This window comes from Danio rerio, chromosome 10 (assembly GCF_052040795.2).
Source record: "Danio rerio strain M-AB ecotype USA chromosome 10, GRCz13ab, whole genome shotgun sequence".
In the NCBI taxonomy this organism is placed as follows: Eukaryota; Metazoa; Chordata; class Actinopteri; order Cypriniformes; family Danionidae; genus Danio; species Danio rerio.
The window spans coordinates 25,760,691-25,788,065 of record NC_141030.1 but is presented as its reverse complement, the minus strand read 5'-3'; the positions used below and the strand labels follow the sequence as shown (position 1 = coordinate 25,788,065).

Here is a 27,375-nt window from a genome sequence, read left to right as displayed (position 1 = left end):
TTTCTGGTCATTTTCCATTTGCGTTCACACAGAGCAGCATTCCAGAAAATTCCCGGTAATGTCCGGTAACTTCTTTTTCTGGAAAATTTGCGAAACAAATTTACCAGTGTTTTCAAAAAGGACCTGTTCACATATGATACTTTTCCAGAAAATTGCAGGGAATTTTCCGGTATGGTACTGTATGTAAGTGTGAAAGAGGCTAATGTAATTTCATTATTTTTTTGACCAAATTGCATAATTGAAAAGGATATTCAAGGTGAAAGTAGAAAGTAACGGAGACATAAATGTAATGTAAATTATCATTGTACAACAGGAAACACAAATCAAGCAAGTTTGTAAAACATAAACTTTTAAGTAAAATGATTCGACTTGGCTGCCATGCCCATGTGTCTGCTCTGAGAAATCAAATTGGCAACTGGCTTTTTGCCCTTTTCTGGCGAAAGCAGGAATTTAAAATAGTTGACGTTACCTCTGTCCTCTAAGCTGAGACTGCCTCTTTCAGAGAGAGTGTGATTACACAGGTCTTTTTTTTTTTTTTTTTTAAATATCGCCATTTTATCCCCCTTTTTAAGGGACAGGAACTTTGGTTGTCATCTGACAATCAGCCACTGACAGATTGTGACCTTGTCTGTTGAGGCAACGTCATTTCTTAACTCGAAGGTAAATCATGCCGGTACTTTCTAGGTGCTTCCGAAGCAGATTTCTGTGAAGATGCCAAATAAAATTTGATTGATTGACTGGCCCCTTGAATAGTTGATTTATTGAGGTTGCGCTGAAGAGCTGCACATTTTTTATGTTGTGGAAGCATCTTGCTATCACCGCAAGGTAAACAGCCAAGACAGATTCAATTACACTCGGCACATTTTAAACTTCTTAGCACTGCATATCCATACAATCAATGTTCATCACAAAGCAATTTGGCTTAGAGTTCATGGTCAGGGGCTGTCTCTCAGTAAACATTTCTAGAAAGAATTCTTTATGTTGAAGCGTTTTCATGTTGTGGAGAGCAAAAGAGAATCTTTGTGCCTACCAGTGATGTTAAAAGTGCCCTTTCTGCAGTACCCTACCGAGTACCTGCTGATATTTCTGCTTTCAAATGTTTCTATGTGTATTTTATTAGTGTTTCACAACATGCTTAACAGTGTTGAAAACTGCAGTCATGCACATTGGCCAACCCAGGCTCATTCTGAAAATGTACCACTATATACATTTATGCAGAGCGACAAATACGTCCCAGGAGATACATTTTTGTTTTTGCGAATCCACCAGAGGTCGCTTTATACGCTTTTTGAGATCTCAAATTTTTCTCACGAGTGCTATTCGCGCCTGCTGTTCTCGCATAAAAAAATCCACCAGAAGCCGCTGTCGACTGACTGAATGACTGACTGACTGACTGACCCAACCAATTTTATTTTCAAAAGCACTGATTGACCTGCCCACCCACTTAGCTAAACCCAGCCGCAGAGTTTTATAAAGTAAAAAAAATAAGATCGCCCTCGTCTGATAAAATCAATTCAGAAAAAGAAAACCCCTCACCTGATTTTTTTACCACGTTTTCATATTTCACCACATTCTCACCCTGTGATTTACTAGTTTATTTTATTTTTTGGATTCGGTTTTTGTTTTACCTGCTTTCAGGAACAGTTCGTTACCAGGCTTGAACCCCGCTCTTGTGGTCAACTCCTCTCTGCATCTCATGTCCACCAACATTCATGGCGAACTAACTGGAAAACTGGTAACAGCGGGAAAGCTATCCACATGAAGGTAAGCAGTCAGCTGGTAAGAACAAAAAAGAACAGCATCATACCGCCTTGTAGCGTTCAATTTAAAAACTAAATGCAACCATACGTACTTCTGGCTTTCAGAATAAGCCTATGTTGACATTGGCGGTTGACTGTGTCAGTGCAATAGCCACTGGTTATTTAGAGTGTGCTCAATACACATTTTGACTGTGTACTGTATGTTTTGTGTGAGTTCTGCGAATCGCCAGCGAATCGATTTGTTAAAACCAACAAACTATTAACACTCAGTCAGTGAGCTTGTGTTGTCATATAAACATTATTGATTATAAATGGAGTGCTCTTTACTTGATTTCTGTATGTAACTGTTCTCTTTCAGTTTTGGTAACCGTAGCATAATGTTTGATAAAATGAGTGATTCAATGTTAAATTGTCAGATTTGACATTATGATAACTATAACAACGGATGAAAGATTGATCTATGCAAGTTTTACAGAGTAAGTGCAATACAACTGCCACTTCTGTCTTCTCTATATGTTCCCACTCTATATATGTACAATATCATCACTGTGAATCACTGTGAATCAATCAACTGAACTAGCAATTTTAAATGAGAATATAGCGCCATGTCAAGTTTGCATTATTTAGTGAACTGATTTCCACTTTAGTAATATTAAAAAATACATATTTTACATGACAGGGTTTTTCTTAAAATGGAGGAAGGTGAACTTGAAAAGACGACTGAGCCCATAATACATTAACCAGGGTAAAATGTTTGCATGGCAGTGGGAGCTGCCATAAAACCTGCCACCGCTGAAGACACATGTCAATTCGTGAGATGCAAGTGAATGAACAGACATTGCAACAGCCTCTTTCTGTTTATTTTCATGAGTCTGGCACCTTTATCCCTACATTTTCAACATAGGCTCATTCTGAAAACATACCCCTATACACATTTCTGGCGATCATGATTTATGTTTTGCATTGCAGGTGTTTGTGGTCCTTCACTGACCCATTAAATGCAGAAAAAAAGTCTCAATCCGTTGTGTGCGTATAGACTATCCTGTCGCAAAATGCGGCGAAAATCCTACACAATAGTAATAGTTGATTAAGGTGTTAACATATCTGTACTGCACTTCAATAACTAAATAACTTAATCAGAGTACTGTCTTAATCATACTAATATCTAATTATTAGTCTCCATGTCAACATATTCAATTAAAGTCATTTGTAAATTGTGTAAAAAATTACATTGTAAAAAAAAAGTGCCATGATGAGGGGCCTGCATTTAAGCAGTCAATGTTTAATGCAATTTACATTGCAAACACCACACAGCCACTACCTGCTGCAAAATAGGAAGAAATCACCCCAAAATTGGATGTTCTAAAAAATTTAGTGTCATTTCATTTCAATGATTCGATGCTTGATCAGGTGTTTATTTACTTACTATGCTCTCTTGGGCACTTTTTTGTGGCATAGAAGACAATACAGAACTTGTAGCATTAAAATTTGCCTTTAGTATTCGAATGTAATTCAAAAGTTCACACTTACCTAATGATTGATTTTGAAGCCTTTGATGGCTGTGGTTTGGAACTTAGGTTATTCAAGGTGACTTAGGAAACATCTGATTGGTGAATTATGTATTGGCCTATGCGGGACCAGCTGTAATCAATCATAAGCACATGATCTTCGCGAAATTAGTCCATAAATAAACTTCTTATATTAAAGAAAGAATTTTGAATGTAGGTTTTCAGACACATTGACAGCCCTACAACACACAGCAGGTCAATATTTACCATTCACAAAACATCTTTTTAGTAAGTTTAGTAAGTTCCAGCAGATACATGCTCCATTTCGGATTAAAATAATGAGTAGAACAGAACTGTCGGTTTACTCGTGTAAATCAATCAGAATGTAAACAGTGAGAGATCTATATGTTTATTTCTGTTCTTTTAATATATAATGCAGCATGCATCCTGTGGTACCAAGCATCATACTCGCCACAACTTAGCATTAACATAGGTTGCATCACAGATGCGTATTGTCATAACTTTCTTCATAGCTTGCACATTTAAAAGTGAGAGATCCCAAGACAGACATACAGTGCATAACAATAATGGGTTGAACAGCAGGTGCATACACTGTAGCCATGACCGGTCATGTGGCTGCCATGGAAAGGTTTTACTTTTAGGCATTATGATTTTACTATTACTCCATTTGCATTAGGCAACCCATTAAACCCTGTGATATCACAGTTTGTGATACTGTAAGCAACATAGGCTCATTCTGAAAACCTAGCCTTATATACATTCCTGGAGATCGCAAATTATGTAGCCTAAGGAACACATGGCTGCATTTTATCTTTAAAACAAATGCTACGGGGCAGTGTGACGCCATTCCGTTTCTTGCTTACCAGCAGACTTCTTACCTCCATATGGACGGCTTTCCTGCTGTTACCAGTTCGTCCTTTAGCTTGACATGTATGTCGGTGGACTTGCGATGCAAAGAGGAGATGATTGACAATGGGGTTCGAGTCCAGTGAAGAATGGTTCCAGAAAGCAGGTAAGACCAAAACAAAAGCTAAAAATTAAATAAACAAGTAAATAACAGGGTCAGAATGTGGTAAAATCTGAAAATGTGGCTTTTTTGGTATTGCATTTTAAAACACTGCGGTTGGGTTTGGAGACGGAGGTGGGGAGGGATTTCGGTGCTTTTTAAAACTCCATTGGTTGGGTTTAGAGAAAGGGGAGGGTAGGGGGAATCAGTCAGTTGGTCAGTCAGTAAGTCAGTCAGTCAACAGCGGCCTCTGGTGGGTTTACGCGAAAACAGCAGGTGCGGATGGCACTCGCAAGAAATTTGAGATCTAAAAAAGCATACACAGTGACCTCTGGTGGATTTGCAAAAACAAAAATGGCAAAAAAAATTGCTTCTGGGACGTATTTTGCCCTCTCCAGAAATGTATATAAGGGAGCATCATCAGAATGAGCCTGAGCTGATTATAAAATCCCTTGCCTTCATTTACACTTAAATTAATAAACTACTATTGTGTGCTTGACTTCATATTAGTATATCTACTTTCTTTTCATCATTTTCTAAAATGGCATAAAAATAAATGTAGAGAAATATTGCTGACTCTTGTAAATATGGCACATTTAAAGTCTAATACACAGTGAGAAATTTTTGCACGGAAAACAATGATAACGACTTTTACATATTTAAACACTCATAGCAGAGTGCTATTTCAGCACATTCAGTGCCTGCTCAGGATCAAAATTAAATGGTTATGAAGTCAACCTAAAGTGGTGAATCTGTTCAATAAATTAGTTGTAGTCAGTGAACGTGTACAGTACACAGCCATCTAATGTGCATGAGGACACGGAAGAGCAGAGATGATTTCTGTCTCTACCTGTCTGTGTCACTATTAATGAGAGACAGCCGCCTATCCTGACATGCGCTCAGTGCCTGTCTGTCTCTTTAAGCAAACCGCCCCTCAGGTCCCGCTCATTTCACATGCTGTATTTGCAGAGTGCCAAGAGACTGGAAAATACACTGAGATAAAGCGAAACTGCAGTGATGTCAGAAAGAAGAATCGAGGGGTGGGGGGGAATACAGTGGCAGAAAAAAGAGAGCTTTGAGACTAAGAAACCAGAGCAATAAAGTAAATGAGAAAAGAGGTTAGTGAAAAAGACGGAGAAAGTCTTTCTGTTTGTAAACCTTCGTAAACATGAAGCACTCCAAGTGCGAGGACTGCACGAAACTGAACACTAAACCAATAAAAGTGGTACACTCCTAATCCCCTAAAAGTGATTGTGTACACAGGGATGTGTGTATCAGAGAGAGAGAAGCGGGAGAGGGGGATAAATGTATGTGAGAGTGTGTGAATTTGGCAGCGATAACTGACTCAGAATGCACAATGTTCTTCCTGAGGTGACTGAAAACTGTCACCACTGGCACCTTAAGCTCTCTCTCTCTCTCCTCCACTCTACCCATCAAGGACAGACACGACGGAGTGAAGGAAGAACAGAAGCGTTAACTCTCTCTCACCCTCCTCTTTTTCTCTCCCTTCATCTTTCTGTTTTCTCTCCTCCATTGTTCTCATTCATCATTCTTGTTCTTCTCCCACTCTCTTTTACACTCACTCGCTCTCTTTCCCCTCACTCAATCGCTCTCGCTCTCCCTCCCTCACTTGTTCTCTCATGAATGTCACCTTTACTGGTGGTAGCCGCTGGATTTGCGCACACACCCACACACGCACGCTCGCTGGCTTTGGGGTGAGGGGGGGTAATGTAGGGCTGTGGGGAGAGATAGCGTGTGCCAGAAGAGGCAGAAGGGAAATTTCTCGGAGTCCATTCTTCTTTTGCCGGCTCCCGTCCTGCGACTCAGGGCTTTGTCCGTCCCAGCAGCTGAAGCAGAAGTGCCTCTGGACGTGGGAGCGCAGGATTACCACTCCAGATTATTATTTTTTTCTCCCCCCACCACCCAGCACAACTAAAGTTAGCCATAGGGACTGCAGGCTGACCATCTGCCCATTCCTGACAGGATCTGCTCCTGAATTTATCCCGAATAAATTCTGCTGGTGGAGACTGAAGAAGTTTCTGTGAGGACCAGCCGTGTGCGGGTGAGAAAGCTTATCATTTGTGTGCTAAACTTTAGCGTTGTCAGTGTTTTCGTCTTCAGGATCAAGACACAAGGGGAGGGGAAGTGAGAAGAGGGGGGGCGAATATGTCGGCAATGTCGCAACGATGACTTTGTCAGCTTCTTTCTGTATTTTTTGGTGGAAATGTGACTGCATCGATTTACAATTTACGGATTTGTTGGGGTGTCAAAATGTTTTTAGTAAAACAAACATGATGAAGGACAAACCATGGACAGGTTGTGAGTGGACCAGAACTTAGCCTCTTCCCTTACTGGAGGGAAACACAGGACAACGTGAGGAAACTACCTGAATTCTTGCCTCACCCTGCGAGGTTTGACCTTTGACATTTATCTCTTTGTGCTGCTTATAAAAAGACAATTGCATCCAGAGAGGGTCTCCTAAGCAAACAGAGACCCCCCTCCCAAAGGTGAGAGGGGGGAAGATGGCAGCTCTTGCCAGTTCTCTCATCAGACAAAAACGGGCAGTCAAGGACGACCAGGCCAACCGGCCGATAGCAAATAAACGCAAGCCTTGCCCTAAGAGCAACAAGTCCCTTTGCCAGAAACAAATTCTTGTTCTTATATCTAAAGTACGACTATGTGGCGGTCGAAGAGGAAGAACGGACAAAAGACCAGGTAGGTCCATCTGTAAATTCATATTTTATCCACTTTAAACAACTGGCAACAATTAAAAATCAAACATAAGCTGCTTTCCCAGAGCACCAAAGAGCAAACTGTAAAAAGTTTTGATCTAAAGTTGCACACTGATGTCATTTTTCTTGGCTCCCGGTTTCAAACTGACTGGGACAAAGTCCTGAAATACACTCTGCTCTGAAATACAGTTGCCTCTCCAAAGCAATGCTCCATAGGTCATCTAAAGGAGAGAAATGCTAAGCTCATTAAATTGCAGCATTATGGGATTTATTCAGACTTTTATAAGGGAAGAAGGGGGTTGACTGCTATTTTATGACATGAACAAAGCCGGAAGAGGCAAGCCCTTTATAAGGTGTGATTTACAGTCTTTGAACGCGTCCCACATGCACAGGCTATTCTGGGTTGCATTAAGACCTGCCCTTAGGATGCTAATTACTACCTCGAGACACATCATCTCTTCCATGTTCACACTTGGACAAGTATGTCTGCATTGTAATAACTGATGTTAATTATGTTTTATAAAAAGAGTGTTACTCAGTGGAGCCAAAAGACGTTGGATTCCGGCCATGTTTTAGTTCCGGTAACCTTGCCACTGGCCAAACAGAAGAAAAAAAAAAAACAGCATGCTCTCTGATTACAGCACTGATACTGAGACTGAAGCTTTGCTATTGTTATGTCAACCTACAGGGCAAAAATGCAAAACATCAGTGTCCACAACTCTGACTAGCAGTTTTTCTAAAGCCAAAACACCTCTGTTTGTTGTCAATTGATTGCAAGTTTTTTAGGGTAAAGCTATTAATCAAATGCTTATTACATTTGATGCCAAAGAATGAGACTGAATAATTGCATATTGAATAACAGAACTGTCAAACTAAATAAAAAGGGGTAAAGAGGAAAAGCTTACTCAGTGAGTGAGTGAGTGTTTGAGAGTGAGACAGAGAGAGTGGGTGTTTTGTACATAAACGAAAATGAATATAGCCAGGGATATTAATCTGCCTCTTTATCCGCTTCTCTCACCAATGAACATGCAATGCGCCTCACCGCAATCATCAGAAAAATATGAGTATAAACAGAAATAGATGTGAAAGAGGGAGCGTGTGCATGTATTTTTATGATACTGAAGTAACGCTGATAGCCCGTCCTGCTCCTGGGACCATATTCTGTAATATTTACATTCCTTTGATATCTGCTGAACACATTATCACATTACGCTCCAGTACCGTTAGCATAATGTGGTTTAGGGACATACTGAAATGCAAATATATTTTGGCACATGAAAACACACTCAAATACTGGCTCAGGCATCAAATATTGCAATCCTAGCACAGGTGAAATTTCAACTGCAGGTCTTATCCTGTATAACCCTGATGTGCTGTACTGTACAAACTTGCTGCCATTCTAATCTAGACAAGTATATGCTGGTTAGTGTTTATTTACAGCTTATCTACCTCCAGGGGTCAAGGTTTGGATGGTTAACAAGGCCTTGTTTGTGCTTCCAGGTACTGTAGATGTTGAATCTTAAACCCACTGACAGCTAGCTGGGAGATGAGTTATATTTCATTGGTTAAGATAGTTATGAAGCATATTAAGCAGCAAAACACTACAGTCTTTGTGCAGGGAAATCCTAGCAACTATTTTTCATATTGGCGAATCAGTAGCTAATTCATATGAATGAAAATCTCAAGGAAATCTCATCTGTATGTTTTGGTGTGATCTGTTCAGGCCCTCACTGATGTGTATCTTCAGGAGTGGACCTAAAGGGATCACACTAAAATATAGGTCCCACTTTATATTAAGTGTCCCTAACTACTATGTACTTACATCAAAAAAATAAATACAATGTACTTACTGTGTTTATAATGTATTTGAGAACATTTGTGGTGCTTTTGAGTTGGAATAGAGGTTGAGTTATGGACAGGTTTGGTGGCATGGGTAGGTTTAGGGTGGGTTAAGGTGTAAGAGATGGTGAACAGTGCATTTACAAATGTAATTACAAAAGTTAACTACAGATGTAGTTACATACATGTATTTAATCAAGCATAAGTACACAGTAAATACATGTATTTACACAATAAGTATATTGTAACAAACTATTAATTCCTATGTAAGTACATATTAGTTAATACCACTTAATATAAATGGGACCAAAATATATATTCAGTCATGTCAACTCTTTGACAAATATTTCAATCAGTGTTTATTGATATGGGTGTGGAAAACACATGAGCTTGAATTTGGAGGACAAGATTTACTATGATGCTGCTGCTAATGATGTTGCAGATGTAGAGCAAGAAAACAATATTCAGTTCAGTTTAATCAAGATAAGGAAAAGTAGATGCTATAAAAGAAGTAAAACTCCTGTAAGGTATGTGGTGCTAGGGGAGGATGGGGAGAATTATAAGCTTTCATAATTGCACAGTATACCAGAGGCAAGCTAGGGCACACTATGCACGTTCTTACATGGATTAGGAAATACTTCTGATTGGCCAATACTACTGTGTGTGAATGAACCAATAGGGGATTGCTAGAGTTATGTATATACCACATAATCATGTAGCATTTTGCAACTAATTGAGATTTGGTGGCTAATTTGTGTTACTTTGAACAATCTAATTTGTATATTTTAGTACAACGCTCATAGTATGTTTTGTATAATGTTCAATCTCTAGGGAGGTGTAGGGTTAGTGGTGGGCATGCTGCCTTTTAAAAATCATAAACAGATATATCTATTATCCATCTTTCGGATGAGATGTTAAATCGTCCTGAAACTCTGTGGTCATTAAAAATCCTAGGATGACCTTAGAAAAAGAGTAGGGGTTTAACCCCGGTATCCTGGACAAATCTGCCCACTGTCCATTGTGACCTCCTAAACATCACTTTATCATAATTGGCTTCATCACTCTGTCTCTCCACCAATCAGCTGATGTGTGGTGTGCAGTCTGGCACAATATGGCTGCTGTCGTGTCATCCAGGTGGATGCTGCACACTAGTGGTGGATGAGGAGATTCCCCTCCAACACTTGTAAATTAAAGGAATTATTACTATAAAAATCATATTAATTAATGAAATCGAATTTGTATGAATTAGCCACTTTCCGACAAGACATAAAATAGTTATGTTTCCTTGTAAGCCTGGGTTGGTATAGACATAAGACGTGTTACTCATATAGTTTTGAATGGGAAAAAGTGTAACGATTATTTAGGCTCTGCCTACTAGTACAGGAGCCAATAATTGATGACTATACATTGACAATTCTCTGGGAGACCATCCGTGTGCTCTTTACAATAGTTTTTGCAATTGTTGTTAATCCTCTGGGCTCACTCAAATGCACTGGAATCTCAGGGAATATTTGATTCACAGACATGATAAATATTTCTACAGTCTGTCCTATCAAACATATGTCACTACTCAAACACCCACAAACTTGTAAACAAAGGGGCCACTGTCATTTTGGGAGAAGTTTTGCCAAGACAAAGTTGGGAATTACTTCAGAAGACCAGCGCGATTGTATGAGGCATTAATCAGAGGATGATAATGTGTAAAACAACCATAAATGAGGTTGGTGTCATGATCTCGTTCCCTTTGATTGTCATGTAAAGTGTATTTATATAGCACATTTGTTGTATATAGCCATACACCCAAAGCAATTCACAATCATGAGAGGGGGTTTCTTTATACCACCATCAGTGTGCAGCATTTACTTGGAAGATGCAACGGCAGCCACAAGACAATGGCGCCAGTTCGCTTACTACACTCTAGCTATTGGTGGAGTGGAGAGACAGTGATAGAGACAATATGGTAGATGGGAAAGATTGGGAGGCCATGATGGGTAAGGGCGGATGAAGGGAATTTTGCCAGGACACCAGGGTTAAACCCTCATTCTTTACGAGAAGTGCACTGGGATTTTTAATGATCACAGAGAGTCAGGACCTCGATTTAACGTCTCATTCGAAAGTCAATTCAATAATCTTTGGCAACCTGGAAAAAAGCAAAGATGGCTGCCATGTAAAATGTCTTGCCTTAAAGAACCTTTGGTATAAATGAGATTCCACAAATTTTTACAAATTAGCCACTAACACAAGTAGTTACGAAAATAATGATTTGACCTGATATTGCATTAGAAGTCCTTCTAAATGGCCCAAGAAGACACTTCTTAGAGTTGCGGTTTAAAATGCAATTCATAGTGCTTTGGGTGAACTGAAGCAGACAAAAATTGACAAATTAGTAGGCGTCACATAGCCACAGCAGTGTGGGATCATGGGATCACTGTTGCATTGTCAGGTCAGTGATCCATAGACATCCATCATAACAATGTCAAGCTCCTGCTGTACCCACAACAACCTTCGCATCTGTCTCTCAGAGTGTCTGGTTCAGGATGGGTTCCCTTGCTGCTGTAAGATGGCGTATTGGTCTCACACCCTCTAAGGTCGGCACTGAGTCTACTGGTCTCTCGATCGATGCAGCTCATTAACGTATACTGATTAATCAATGATCACCCTCTCAGTTTGCCCAGTGCCCAATTTCACGCAAGGTGGAGATTGTATAGAAACGTAAACCACACACACATGCACACAAACGTACACACTTCATTCTCTTTATAGCAGAGGCTGTTTTACACCTTTACAGTTTTATGGAGCACTTGGCTTCTGTGGAGTATTTGGCTTTATTTAACTACAAATCTCCTTATAGAGGAGGAGAGAGGCAGAGAAAGAGAGAGAATATAGATTATTATCAAGTGAGAAAACCCCTCAGACAGCCTACCCTCCAATTCTCCTCTACAATACACAGAAGCTTACAGAAGTGGAATGAATACTGTCTATTTGAATAATAGTCAACATTGAGACCATTTGTTACTGTTTCTATACCTATAGTATGCAATTGTATTGACAGTACTCCCACGTAGACTGACCTTTAGACTCAACGTAGAAGACCTAGACTCCTCAAACTGTACAAGAACCACCAAGGGTCAAACTGACTGACACATGTAAATGTATTGTTCAGTGACATGCTTACATTGTGTGAAATTATTGAGTCAATGTCCCTTACAGAGCAGTGTGTAAAGCTCTTGGATTAGTTTTTGAAGAGTGATAACTTACATATTCTTTTAGGCATTTAATTGATCATGATATCCTTTAATAGTAACTAATGTAAACACAATTACCTTTTTCTTCCTTGACAGGGTTTTGACGAGATGATGGCTTTGTTTCTTAAAGACTGCAGTTGCAATTTTTTTAGAGCGAGTCAATTTAGGATATGGTCATTAAAAAACAAAAACAAATGGAACATAATCATATTTAATCACTTTAAGGCTACGTTTACACTACAATAACATAGGAAATGTTTTTTCCTTGATTAAGTTTCATATTTACATGACAATGTTTTTCAAAACGATCCATGTTTACACATCCACAAAAAGTGTTACACATCCAGGCCAGTATTTGGTGCTGTCTGTTAGCAAACAGTACCTACAAGAAAGAATTACTGGTTTAAGTTGATTAAGTTGTGATTTTGGCCAAGTATGGTCACATACTTGGAAGTCATGCATTTAATTTTCTGCATTCAACTCTTTAAGTGCACACTAAGCAGTGAACATACACCCAGAGAATTGGGTGGCCATTGCAGTGCCCGGAAAGCAGTTGGGGGAATCGGTACCTTGCTCTGGTGACTAACCTCAGCCATGGTATTGAGGGTGGTGAGAGTGTTGGTTATTCACGCTTACCACTCACAATCCCTGGAGCTGGGATTCGTACCTGAGACCTTCCGATCAAAAGTCTCATTCTCTAATCATTAGGATTTTTATATGAAACTAGCTGTGTGTGTAAAATACTTATGCCTAATGTGAAGTAAAATCCACACTTTGCAGATGAAGAATTAGCAAACACTTTGAGCAACAACAACACTACCATGCACTCCACCATTGTTGTGTGTTTGCACATGCTTGCCTTTAATCTACACCTCCCTAGACATGTACCATGCACTCACATTATGTCATTGTTTTCAAAGAATCTTGTTTTTAGGTATTTACATGAATACAACAATTGCGGAATTTTTAAAAAACATTCAATTCGTAACCCATTTTCAGATTTTACAGTCGCAAAAATGCTATGTACTGTAGTATTAAAAGTGTTTAAAGTGTTTTGGTTTTAAGTGGTGGTCCACTATCATAGATATATACATTAGATGTCGCCTACCCTGTTAGTGGTTAGTGGTGCTACTTTGGCTTATGGTGAATGCAGAAAGTGACTGTTTTATCTTCAATAACGCTACCTGTTTAGCACAAAAGTTCAGAACATACAAAATCGAAAAAAAAACTAAATTTTACCTATGAAATGTTCTGCCTTTGTGCTTTGTTTAATTTGTTTGCTCATTACTACACTTGTAGACAGCGCTAAAGTCCAGCATCTTTACGTAGTAGCACTGTCTTGACTAGTGCGGTTAACTGACACTTATCCTGGGAGCGCTGTAATATGGCGGTACTATTCACGCATGCTCAGGGTCCCTATGCGATATCAAAAGTATATATCTATGGTTCACTATGATATCATATTTTAAACTTTATTTGATGTGTAATGTAACTGTGTGAACATAAACAACATCTCTGAATGTAATATGCTTAAAGTTCAATGCAAAGGGAGACATTGGCTTTTACAAAGTTAGCTTCGCAAACCCTACAGTGAACAAAGTTTGGGGGCTACAAAAAAATACATCTGGGTTAGTGAGATTACAAACGATTTAGGCTAAACACATTCACCACGCGCATACACCGCGCATCGTCATTTTCATGTTAATTGTATGTAATCAAAGTAAGATATATGAAAAAATAAGGTGTTTTATTTTTTTATTTTTTTTTTACAAATGAAGCATGCGCTCACATTGCTTTGCTTCTTATAAACACAACCAAGCCTTAAAAATACACTCTGGACCATCCCTTTAAAACATTATCAAGTAAAAAGTCCTTAAAAAAAAGATGAGAGATGTAAACCTGCTGCTTTGTAAATGTAGCTGAGTATCAGTTCTTTCACAGCATTGGGGGGGGGGGGGGGTGAATTAGCACCTGCCACCAGCCAAGTGAGATGTGTTTTTCTCCACAGTTGTAGTTGAACTTTGTATGTTTACATTCTGATTAGATCTTAGACAATCTGAGGAATGATTCAGGTTGCAATCTGCTTATGATGCATGTTTTCTTTTAAAGACTGTGCTTATGTGGGATTACAGCTGTCAGGATTTAGCGACTTGTGCTAAATACAGAGTGCCTTATTTGAATAAAACAACAACAACGACAAAAAATAAATAAATAAATTAGTAAATCAACAAAATGGCAAGTAACTGAGAATTGTAGCTGAAGGAAAAGTTAATTCCCTTCAATGTTTAAACCTTCCAAATGACTAACAAGGAAGAAGAGATTGCTGCAGATGTGCAGGAAGGAGAATGCAGCAGTTCTACTTGCTGGCTTTGGTCTAAAGGAGTCGCTCAGGGCATGAGGACGTGGCACTGGAGGAGGACAGCATTAAGCTGACCGCTGAAGATGGGCTGTCTATCTCGCTTACTCGACAACACCTGATCACACTGCACAGTGTTAGGTAGCCTCTCATCTGAGTACTGAGAGTGCCAGGGGTCAGAAAGAAAGAGTGAGTGAAAGAGGAAGAGATAGTAATGCGGGAGAGGAAGGAAGGAAGGAAAGGAAGCGGAGGAAGGGAAAGGAGAAAAAGGAGGAGAGGCAGGTGTAACGGCAAAAAGTGAGTCACTGCAAAAGATAGAAGGGCATATGCAGAGGGAATTCAGGAGGGGAAAAAATCACTGATGATTAAGCAAAAGTTCTGGCAGAGAGTATGTTAAATTAAAATTGGCAGCCCGTACTTCGACTGCATGAAGGATTAGTTCATTTCAGATAGTTAAAGTATGAGATATTGACATAAATACAGTATATAATATATAAAGTTAACTGTATGTAGCAGTTATTATGCTCTAATACAGTAACTACATACTTTCTATAGTTATTAATAAGCTGTATGACTTTCACTCCTCAGTTTTTATAAAGAAGTAACACACAGAAGACATTAATAAGACAAATGCAACAAAGGCTCATTGTAAATACGTAGCTCTGTATACATTTCTGGAGAGCGCAAATTATGCAGCCTGATGTACATATGGCTGCATTTCATTTTTAAATTGAATGCTACGGGGCGGTATGATGTCACCGACGACTTCTGTTTCATTTCGCGCTACCAACTGACCGGTTACCTCCGTGTGAATGGCTTTTCTGTTGTTACGAGTTAACACAGTAACTCGCGAAGAGAAGTTGACTGCAATGACGGGGTTAAGGTAATACATGCACAAAAAATGAAATAAACAAGTAAATAATGGGGTGAGAATGTGGTAAGATTTGAAAACGTGGTAAAAATCAGGTAGTTGTTAGGGATTTTCTGGATAACTTTTAGAAACACTGTCGGTTTGGATTAGGGAAGGTGGTGGGTTGGCCACTCCGTGCTTTTGAAAACCCTATGGGTTGGGTTTATGGAAGGAAGTGGGTGGGTTGGTAAATCAGCCTCTGGGGGATTTACACGAGAAGAGCATGCACAAATGCCACTTGCAAAAGAAATTTGAGATCGGAAAAAAGCATAGACATAGGACTCTGGTGAATAAAAGAAAACAAAACCTGCAAAAAACGTACCTCCTGAGACGTATTTTGGGCTCTCCAAAAATGTATACAGTGGTACGTATCCATAATGTGCCTGAGTTAGACATTATACAGGGATGAATGCTGAAGTAGTCACAAACCTTTTTGGAAAGAAATAGCATACTAACCTATTCTAAACTTTACTCTAATTTCTGTTATGACCACAAAATTAATAAATACAGAAACTTTCACACAACAAATATAACATTACAAAGGCTTATCAAGTTATAAGTTATTACAAATAATTTGGCAAAATCTGAGTCTAAATCTAAAGAAATATCCACTGTCACTTTGTCTGCTATGCATAGTCAGAGGACCAGTAGACCACAACTAAATGTAAGATTTCGATGTGTACTTAAAAATGTATTGATATATATTTTTATTTTGATTATTATTTAGTTTTTATTTATTTATTCTTTCCTTACTATATTATACCAAACTGCAAGGCATTGAGTGAACATTTATTTACAGTAAGTGTTCTGTCTAGCAAATATTAATATAAATATATTTGCTTGCAAATTTAACTGATTCTGTAAATTGCTGATGTGATATAATAAATATATTGATTAAAATATGCATAAGAGATTTAGTTTTCAGCCTCTTCAAATGGGGGGGGGAGGGGGGACGATAAGAAATGTTGTAAAAGATAATTTTTTTATATAATATATCCTCAAAATGTAATATTTATGAGCATTCTTTGTCAATTTTAAAACAATATTCTTCTTCCATAAGTGATGCAGTATAAAGTGTATTGATCATCAAACCGCTGGTAGAGTCAATTAAACAGAATTTATCTTGTTCTCTCTCCAAGCTCGCACACAGCACTTGTTCAAGCAATTAATGCATTAAGATGGAGTTCATTAATGAGTTTGTTAGTGAACAAATGAACCATAGATCTACTGCGAGGTTGCTGTTCTCAGGTCCCTCTGGACCAAACTAGAGGGAGAAACGAACAGAAATATTGAAGCGAGAAGTAAATATGACAGAAATGAAAGGCATCCAGGCATCATGTTACTGGACGGTTAACACTTGATCCAGGAGTCAGGGCCGGTGGCATAATATGCGATTGACTATCTGAATGAGTCTAATAATGTGGCAGGAAAACAACTCATATGTGACTAATGGCTCCTATTGCACACGTTTTATTGGTGTTAGCATTAGCGAAGGCGTTCTCCAAGCTAACAGCATTAATCTGTTCAATCCTCTGTAAGTGGCCTTCCAAAATGAATGAAAAGGTTGCGGTTTCCCTTCACAAGGTCTATTAATTAAATAATTAGCATATTACATGTTTGACAGATTACAGATAGGTCAGTCTAGTAATTGACATTTAAGGGTGAGTTAACACTAGGCAGGTTTGGTTCAGTTAAAACAAACTCTGTTAATATTGGATATTAGAAAAAGGGTGAACACTTTCACCCGAACCATGGTGCACACCAATCAACCAGACCACCCAGCAAACAATTTTGTGTTTAATAGACATCTAATAGACATCTAAACGTAGACAGCTTGGCTAAAACAAGGCTAAACTTGGGCTGTCAGTGAAAAATCTAATGGACATCTAAGAATAGCCAAAATCTAAAGTAGAGTATAGTCGTCAAATAGACAAATCAGACTAACTTTATATGTGTAGTCATTCATTTCTGTTTATTTGATAACTAGTCAAATTTTGGCCTATTCTTAGACATCTATTCGAGTTTCACTAACACTTTAGACGTCTATTAGACATATATTTCTCATCTTTAAAAAAGAAAATGCTTGCTGGGCAAGTATCCACTATTAAATAACCTCAGATTTGAGTGAAGCGCAACATTGGATTATTGGATTTAACTTTTTTTTTTTTTTAACAAAAAACAAGATATATCAGAATGCTACTTTTACAGTGTAAGCTATATGAGCTCTCAGTTGATAAAAAATATCTTATGTACAGGCATATATATTTATAACTGGCATTTAGCTTAGCAAGTTCTCAAATAACATTTTGATCCAAAAAATGACAGTCTGAATGGCAAGCGAACCAGGATTCAATATAATATTCTCCATTTTGGTCCAGACATAAAGGTCCAAACTACAAGTGTTGAGACATCGACCCACATAATTTAGCTGATACATTTTGTTACAGGAAAAGTTCACCAAATATCATCATTTACAAGTGGTTCCAAAGCTTTATAATATTTTTCCAGTTGAGTTCAAATAAATATATTCTGAACAATGTTGGTAAAACCCTTGACACCAATTGGAAAAAAAAACATGTAAGTTAATGGCTACCAATTTCCAGCATTTATCAATGTATAATTTTTATAAGAAACTTAAAAAGGTTAGGAACAAATGAAGTGTAAGTACGTTAACAAAATAAAGATGTATTTATAAAAATGAATAAAAACAATAAATACTGTGAAAATTGGAAATTCCAAAGAATTGTCATTTAGTGGTGACATCCGTTTAAGTTTACATACACAACATAAAGAAAAATATATTGTGAAAAGTGCTACACAAGTAAACTTGAATTGAACTGAATTGAATGTAAGACAGAATTGTCATTTTTGTTTACATACACAACACAAAGAATTGTGTAATTCAATATTTTAAACAAATCAATATAGGGAATTATAGTACATTATGCCCTATATTCACAGACTTCTTTTAAAGACTGAAGATTTACTTCACATGACCAAAAACACAAGAAACTCCAAAAACGCCATCCCATTCAGCTGTCCTGAGAGCTACAATCCTGACAAATCTCAGCTGCAGCAATCACTGCTCACAACCATCTGTATGAAATGAATATCCGATTAGTTTTGCGGCTGCAACAGCAGCCAAACGAATTTCCGAGACTCTTTTGTTGAAAATGAGGATGCCAAACATACAAACAACAGCTTATGCAGTTACACAACTAAAGATTGGGAAGGGTTTCATAATCTATCAAGAATTTAATTCCAGATGAAAAGATAATTAAAGCTGAAGGGATTGATGCTTTTGTTTTGAAGGTTTATTTCAGTGCTGCATCTATGCCTCTGGGTTGAAGTGTTGGACTTAGTGGATTGTAAAAAAGAAAAAAATTTCCATCAGTTTGGAAGAGATCAGATTAAGACTGAATTTGCCTGAGAGAGATCAGAGAGAAGGCAGAACTGAGATAAATGCTAGCCTGTGATTAGTATGAGGGAATTCATTCTGGAGTCATATATCCTATTTTTTAACAAAAACAAAAAAAAAATGTTGATAAAACATCTCATTTAAATGAAAAGCGACATATATTGAACCAATAAATTAGTTTTGCAAAGCTGATTTTTGCGTCAAAAATATTTGAATTTAGTAGGGGAAGCAGAGCTTAGCAGAAGAGGAATAAAGAAGGCTTTTTCTTTATGAAGCATTTTGTTTATGGCACTGAATTTGAGCTTTTTAGAGAAAATAACACTTTAATATAAGATACAACCCTGTAGCAACAATATCTGCATGTATAAACATAATAGCGCTTATGTATTTGTATTCTGTAGATGTTATCTGTGGTTTGAATCTTTTTAAAGTCAGCATGATACAATACAATACAGTATCAAAAACCTGACAGTACAATATGGGCCAATGAAATATATATCAAACACATTGTAAATAGTAAGACCAGTCATACAGATAAAGAATTCTAACAAAATTCGTCAACACTTTAAAATAATGGTCCATTATTTATTGTATTTAAATGATTTATGTATTTATTGGCGACGCAGTGGCGCAGTATGTAGTGCTGTCGCTTAACAGCAAGAAGGTTGTTGGGTCGCTGGTTCAATCCTCGAATGATGGGTTGCGGCTGGAAGGGCATCTGCTGCGTAAAAAATTTGCTGGATAAGTTGGAAGTTCATTCCGCTGTGGCGACCTCAGAATAATCAAGGGAATAAGCCGACAAGAAAGTGAATGAATGATTATGTATTTATTATCTTTTTATTTATATTTATTTTACTTTTATTTTTTACATTACCTAATGTATTTATTAACATGAACTAAGTGTGAACAATCTTCTACAGCATTTATTTATGATTGTTTGTCATTTGCTAATGCATTATTATAATCCAAAATTTTGCTTGTTAACATTAGTTAATGCACTGTGAGTTAACCTGAACTAACAAAGAACAACTTTATTTTCATTAACGTTGATGAAGAATACATGTATTGTTCATTGTTTGTTCCTGTTAGTTAAAAATACATCCGTTATTTTAAAGTGTTACCTAAAATCTTTTGGTTTTGATCACACTTCATTTAATGTATACAACTGACACTATTAACAAACCACTAACAATGACCTGTAGCTTAATAAACTACTAATTTGTAAGGTGGTGAGTTTAGGTATTAAGTATGATTAGGGATTATTAGAGATGTAGAAGATAATATCATACTTTATAAGCACTAATAAACAGTAAATTTCTGAACAACAAGACAGATAATAAGTCAATAGTTAGTAGTGTGAATTGCTACTTAAAATAATCTGATATTAAGTTTTGTTTTTAGTGTTTTTGCAGAAAACAGTGAATATATAAATAATAAGCAGATAATAAGCTAATAGTTAATTGTGTGAACTCTCCAATAATTATTATTTATCAGTTTTAACTAGCAAGTCAGAAATAAAATCAGAAAACTTTTTTTTTTTAAATTTGACTAAATAAATAAAAAAAAAAACTTTAGAAAAAAAAGCTTCAAAATGTGCCACACATTCTTTATTGGAGACAGGTCGGGACTGCAGACAGGCCAATACAAGTACCTGTATTCACTTCAGATTGTGTGCAGATTGGCAAAAACAGTTCATATATAAATAATAGGCAGATAATAAGCCAACAGTTAAATGTTTGAATTGTTAATTGTTTCTTCCAAAAAGCAAAAAAAAAAAAAAAAAAAATACTGTTTAAAGCTACTTTCACACTGCTAGGCTTAGTGCTTAAATCAGATTTTTTTTTTTACATAGCTGTTCACAATGTTGTTATAAATGTAATATCAGATTTGCAGTGTGAACAAATTATGATCCTAAACTGACCCACATGCGCAAAAGTATGGACAGCATAAAATGTCTAATTATGCACACAATGTGTATACTGTATGAGGTAAGCACGTTGTCAAAACATGCTTAATATGTTTATGGCCCTTTTCCCAGACAACTGTGGTGTATTTCATAAACTGTAAAGAGCTGTTCTGCTTCTACTAATGTGTATTTCCCGATTTAAAACTTAAAATAAGTAAATTGCTATTGAAAATACTGATCACTTGTGATTTATGAAAACAGCGGTGTGCGTCTTTCTGACCACCGGTGTAGTGAACTCATCAAGGGTTAATGAGCAGCAGCAGACTAAACTGTGAAGGCGGAGTTGGTTTATCTCTGTTATCTGAGTTAATTCATTTTACTTTGTTATAAACAACAGGCATGTGTATAAGAGGGGGGGGGGTTTGGTTACCCTTTTTACCCTTTCTCTAAGAGAGAAAGTTGATCCTTAAAATGAAAGTGCCTCTCCTTTGTGCACTGATTTCCTATCCGCAACACCACCCAACGCTCTTCAGCTTTGCAATCAACCTATGCCCCAATCGTTAATTAGAAGCAATAGTTTTGCCTTCAAAATCTTTTTTTTAAATGAACAACCAAGTTTCTGTGGTAAAGTAGTTGCCTTGTTTTCCATTCTACTATGCTCCTGAGGAACAGATGATGTTTGCAGCACAGAATGGTGACGCATGTCACTCAAAGATTATTTAAAATTCACATGAAATTCGACATAACCGTTCGGTCGGATTGCAAAACATCAGATCTGTGTCTGATTTAATACTACATATAAAAGTGGCACAAATCTTAACTAGAAAAACCAGATTTCATGTAGTTTGGACTGTTCACACTGTCATTACCTCACACAGTCACATGTGGGCAAAAAAACTGAATCAAGCCACATTTGGCTGCAGTGTGAACATCGCCTAACGATTTTTGCAGTATGACATTCTGAAGCACAATAATTCCAATAGAGTGAGAATTTGTTACAGCCTCAATTTTACTGTTCATGTCTCACATATCACGTCTCATAAAGTAAAGGGATTGTGGCACCTCCAGGTACTGACGGAGAGCACTTGGGCTTTATTTACCCTAAAATCATGAGTAAATGCATCAGAATCGGAAACACCCCCCCTGCCCTCTTGTCTCACAGCCTAATGACATTGCGAATGACAAAGAATGCCTTAATAGCCTCTCTCACACAGCAGCTGAAATTGAATTTGTGGATACTTTGATTAAACCTGACAAGGACAGATTGAGTTTGACCTCTAACAAGAGGGAGACACACAAAAGAACATTGTGTGTGTGTGTACGTGTGTGTGTTAGAAGGGGCAGAGGATAAGAAGTAGCAGTCAGAAAAGGTAGACATTTACCTCAGTAATTTCTAAGCACTTAAGTGCTTTGTGTTGACGTCACGAGTGGGCAAAGCTCCATTACTGTTGGGCTGTTATCCCAGAGAGTCAGATTGCTTTAAAGTAACATATAACACATCCACCGAGCGCGAGCACCGAAACCCAACCGGCATGTAAAATCAGCTTTCATTTAAATTTTGTGCAATCAGCAACCTGCTTCACAGTACGTCGAGTTGCTTGCTATAATCAGCGTTTATCCATACTTTCAACCTCTGGTTTTGTCAATTGACGGTAAACAATGATGGAATGGGATGTGGCTGTCATCTCAACGGACACTCCCTTGAGGTCACAAAATCATGCTGACAAGGTCATGTCAAACATGCAACGCAGAAAGATTGAAGAGTCCGAGTATTGACCCCCAAAAGATTAATACCCAAAAACACTTGGTAATGTTTGCCCAGTTGGGTCTTAACGTGGCATTAGAAATATAATTGTTTTGAAAGCCATTCAAGTGCAAGTCACGTGTGTGTCTACTTTACTTATTCCTGCCATTTTCGCTTCTGCTGAGAGCGATTGTAACATACAGACTGAAATAAAAGGAAATGATGTGAAGAGATCATACGGACAGTGTCACACATAATTAGACATGTTAAAGACTGAAAATTCTTTCATCATTTACTCACCCTTCACTTTCTTTCTTCTGCTGAACACAAAAATGGTGTTTTGAAGAAAACTGGAAACATATAACCAATGACTTCAATAGTATTTGTTTCTCCTACTTTGTCAATGGTTACTGATTTTCAATAGAATACAGAAACTTAAAAGGGATTGTAACCAACTGTGTCTTTAAAAATGGAAAGTAAAACATGTTACTTGATGTCAACAATCTTTGAGGGTCCTGGAACAATATTATCAATCAGGCAGGAATATATATTTCATTCTGACCTGAGAGCAATTCAGTATTTAAGGTTACGTTTCTGCTGAAATAGATTTAGAGAGACAGAATTACTGAATAAAACAGTGACATTTATTAGCACTTCTCATATTACAAATTTTGATTGTGTCAGGCTGCAGACAACATGAATGGATAAGCTTCAACGGGTAAACATTTCAGTAAAATGGACTTCATTGTGACCAAAACAATGATGCTGAGCAGTATAAAACTGTTATGCTAAAATATTGCCATGTATTGTAAAATATTGCAACAATGACCTATAGAATGAAGGGATTCTGCAGGTATAATGAGGGCAAATTTAAGTAATTTGTGTATAGAAACTTTAATGAATAATTTGAAGAGAACAAAATGTCTTTTGAATGTAAATTTATAAGGGGTTCACTATACTTTTATTTATTTATAAATTATTGGTAATATTTTAAGAAATTAAAAAAACATTCCATTCCTTGTACTGTATCTCCATTACCATTTAAATTATTTCTACATACCTTAAAAAACACAATAACCTTGATTTCAAACACTAGAACATGCATGGAAATAACTTCCACTCTATGTTTTGACTACACTGAATAAAATGAATCTTTTCCCTCAGCATTTTTGTCTTTTTTTGGAAACACTTTAGTTTAAATACCAATCCCCACTTTAAATTACTGGCTTATTAACTGCCTTTTATTAGGATATTGGCTGTTTATTAGTACTTATAAAGTATGATCTGATTTCTTAATTTCATATAAAGTATGATCTTATTCTAGATCCCAATCCAATTCCTAAAAACAACTACCAGCTTACTATACCAATCATTAATATGCAGCAAATAAGTAGTGTATCGGGCTAAAAGTCTTAGTTAATTGTTTGAAAAGCCAGTAGCCTTAGACTTCCACACTAACTTTATTTCTCTAGTATAGAAGTCAGAAGCTACAGGTTTCCAACATTGTTTAAAATTGCTTTATTTGTATTTAACAAAAGAAACAAACTCAACAACATATTTGAAACAACATATTTGTAACAAGTGGAGAGTGAGTAAATGATGACAGAATTTCCATTTTGAGGCATTTAATTGTGGAAATCAATTACCTAAGAACATTACCAAACAGCACACCAACTTCAATTAAACAAATGTAAAAACTATTATTATATTTTTGGTTTTGGGCCAAATGAACACTTAAAAAAAAAACTGAATGAGGAAAAACTAAAAAACGCTTTCACATGGTGAAATTGAGATAAAAGAAAAAAATGCCAAAGGATTGTTTTGTTTTGTGCACAACCAAACTGAACTAAACTAAACTCAACACATTTCAAATAATTTAAGGCACCAATTGGCTCACATTTAAATACACACATAGCAGAATTGTAAAAATTTTATTACAACTACACTAAAACTTAACTAAACCTTTTTGCTATTGTTTTTCATCCTACATGATGCGTCGGTGTCTCTTAAAATCTGACATGGGTGTTTGCCAGGAGACCCACTGTTTTGAAAACCCCTGCAACAGAGAGAATGAAAGAAGAAGAAATGGCTAAGATAAGAGGACAGACTGAGAGCGAAGATCTGATGGAGAAGGAAGAAACGAAGTACAAGAGCGAAAGAAGAATGAGAAATGCGAAGGAGAGATAAGAGAGGAAAAACTGCTGAGAGATGCAGAGAACGAGAGACAGCAAAGAGAGAGAGAGAGAGGAAGAGGGGACTGGTGGGGAGTCCTAATAAAGGTTGAGGGAAGCCCTGGTAGTTTGGCCTTAGTCAGGAAGGGGAGTCACAGATGCCCTTGGCTGCTCGCTGAAGCAGCGCCTGTAATTACTCTGCACTCTCTTATCATTACGGGGTAAGCCGGCATCTCACAGCTATAAAGCAGCACACCGCACTGTACCAGACACTCTGTCCTCGCACACAAAAAACACCAACCATGCACATACACCAAGGGTTACTTGACAGTTAACCTCCATCGATCTCATGAACACCAGCAGGAAAATAGGCTGCGACTTTTGGCTCTGCTAGAGTGTGACTGATCAGACCACACACACACACACACACACACACACACACACACACACACACACATAATTGAATGAACACGTGGAGTCTTCATGTTGGCTATTGCATCTTCTGACTTTGAGAAGCTTCAGTGGAAGGTGGCAGTTCCATCTCATGTTGCTATTTCATATGTTATTTTATGTATAAATAAGTGGATGATTCATATGAATTCTTAAAAAAAAAGTATATAATATTTTTTTTAACAATAACTTATTGTGTTTTCACATTCACAATTTAAAACAGTATTTTTCTTATTCTGCCACCCCAAAACATGGCATTAATAAAAGGACATCAAATGCTCTTAAGTCATACCAGAATTTCAGTTGACAATGAGGTAATAAAGTGACCATCACTGTAAAAAATATCTTTTGATTAACAGGTGATTTACAAATGTTTTCCGTTTTTGTACAGTTGTAAATTGCATTATGGGACCTTGTATTATGATCACCAGTAATCTAGTAGTTGCAGATTGCTGGAGAACACTGAACCGAACTACAAATCCTAGAAGTAATTGCTCTGATCACTCCTGCCACAGCTGGCAGTCATCCGGACACTGACACACACACACAGCTGAAACTAGTGGTGGGAAAAGCGAGGCTCTATGAAACATTAAAATAGTCGAAGCAAATGTGTCAAAGCTTCGAAATGTTTCAACACTTATTGGTCATTTTTATGTATTACTCTGCATCAGCAAAGAAACAGTTAAGCAAATTGAGGTATTAAACCCCACATAGTGGAATTGATGCTTGAAATTATTTAGTGACCCAGTGAGAGTTCCAGAGATAATGGTTTAGAATCCAGGGAGATGCAGCAATTGATGTTCGTTTTTTAAATGCTCTGTTCTTGTAACATGTTTTGTTTTAACATCGGTCTGACATCTGAATGAAAATTTCTTGTTTGGTCATTAAAAAGTAACAGTGAAAAAAAAATCAAGTCATAACTTTAAAATATTTGTATTTGTACGTCATTTTTAAGACAGGATTCAAACTCGGGTAATTTGCAGCACAGTTATACTGTGCACACACACGGTCCCACTAGGCTACATGACAGAGGTTTTTTTCGACGCTGTCAGTCAAACGCATTATTGCCAGGTCACAAAACGCTTCTGAAATGACTGATGCTTTGAATCACTAGTTAATATTTCACATTAGCCATCACTAGCTGAAACTCATCTTCATTGATTACCTGGACTATGTATAAACCACACTCACAGTTTATTATAAGGTTTTTGTACTTTAATATATCGTTTTGGCATTGATATCGCAATGTGCGTATCTGCAATAATCCCATTGATGCATGATCTGAACATTTATTAAAGATTAAAAGATGAAGATATTATAAAAAAATTGTATTAGTACGGTGGCACAGTGGGTAGCCCGATCGCCTCACAGCAAGAATGTTGTTGGTTCAAGCCCTGGCTGGTTTAGTTGGCATTTCTGTGTGGAGTTTGCATGTTATCCCTGTGTTTGCGTGGGTTTTCTACAGGTACTCCAGTTTTCCCCACAGTCCAAGGACATGCAGTAAAGGTAAACTGAATTGAATAAGTTAAATTAGCCGTAGTGTATGTGTGTGTGAATGTAAGCCTGTATAGTAGAGCTGCACAATTAATCGAAAAAGATCGCAATCTTGATTCGACCCCCTAGACGATATTAATCCAGCATTTCTACGATTTTGTCAATCATATTTTCAAGTTCAGGAGAGAAGCAAAGGCGGCTGCACGAGTCTTTTCATTGTTTCACATACATTGCTCAGCGACATGGACACCTCCAAATGATGTTGAAAGACTCATATACTGTATTTATAAGGTATAATTCACCTAAAAATGTCATATTTGTCCTCATATAATGCTGTATTCACGGCCAGGAAATCACACGTGACGTGAGCTGCTGACCGTGAGCTGTTACCACAAAGAAGACGGTGTGCGCTTTACTTAATTATAGACGTGCACGCGACTACTTTAGTGAACAGAACCTGCATATGTTGCGTGTAACAGGTAATTAAGTTGTTAATAATAATTAGTTTGTGGCACAGAGTGATCGTTTGAGAGTCGCGCGTGAAGTATGAACAGCACACGGCAGTGAAAATGAAACCGAAAGTGAGCACGCCATATGAAAAATCATATTGCATTTTAGAGTTATGATTGCGACAAGCATTTGATATGTTTTTTCTTTCATAGCGAACACACAGTTGTGCATACAAAGAAATGTTTACAGTGTCAGTATAACTACACTAGCCTATATAATGTTGATTTTACCAGTGAATTAAATGGTCTTATAATGTTGTCAATGACAGATTGCAAGCATAGGCCGATATCTTAAACATAATTCAA

The 27,375-nt window shown here is 37.3% G+C and overlaps 2 protein-coding genes across 8 annotated transcripts in view; one reads left to right on the top strand and one right to left on the bottom strand.

The window, feature by feature from the left end:
- The window catches only part of nlgn2b (neuroligin 2b), a 333,407-nt gene that overhangs the window by 218,270 nt on the left and 87,762 nt on the right, over positions 1-27,375 (bottom strand). Inside the window, exon 5 of one of the 6 annotated variants that reach the window (XM_087268667.1) lies at positions 1,629-1,776. The exons of the other annotated variants lie outside the window; for them this stretch is intronic. The gene's annotated coding sequence lies outside the window, so the exon portion shown is untranslated. The remainder of the gene's footprint in view (positions 1-1,628; positions 1,777-27,375) is intronic. 6 annotated transcript variants of the gene reach the window in all.
- Positions 6,084-27,375, top strand: part of fgf11b (fibroblast growth factor 11b) — an 86,869-nt gene continuing 65,577 nt past the window's right edge. For both annotated transcript variants that reach the window (XR_015501114.1, XM_087270554.1), the window contains exon 1: positions 6,084-7,010. Coding sequence is in view for 1 of the 2 variants with exons in the window: in XM_087270554.1 (XP_087126680.1) it covers positions 6,818-7,010 (193 nt within the window). In the remaining variant the exon portion in view is untranslated. The remainder of the gene's footprint in view (positions 7,011-27,375) is intronic.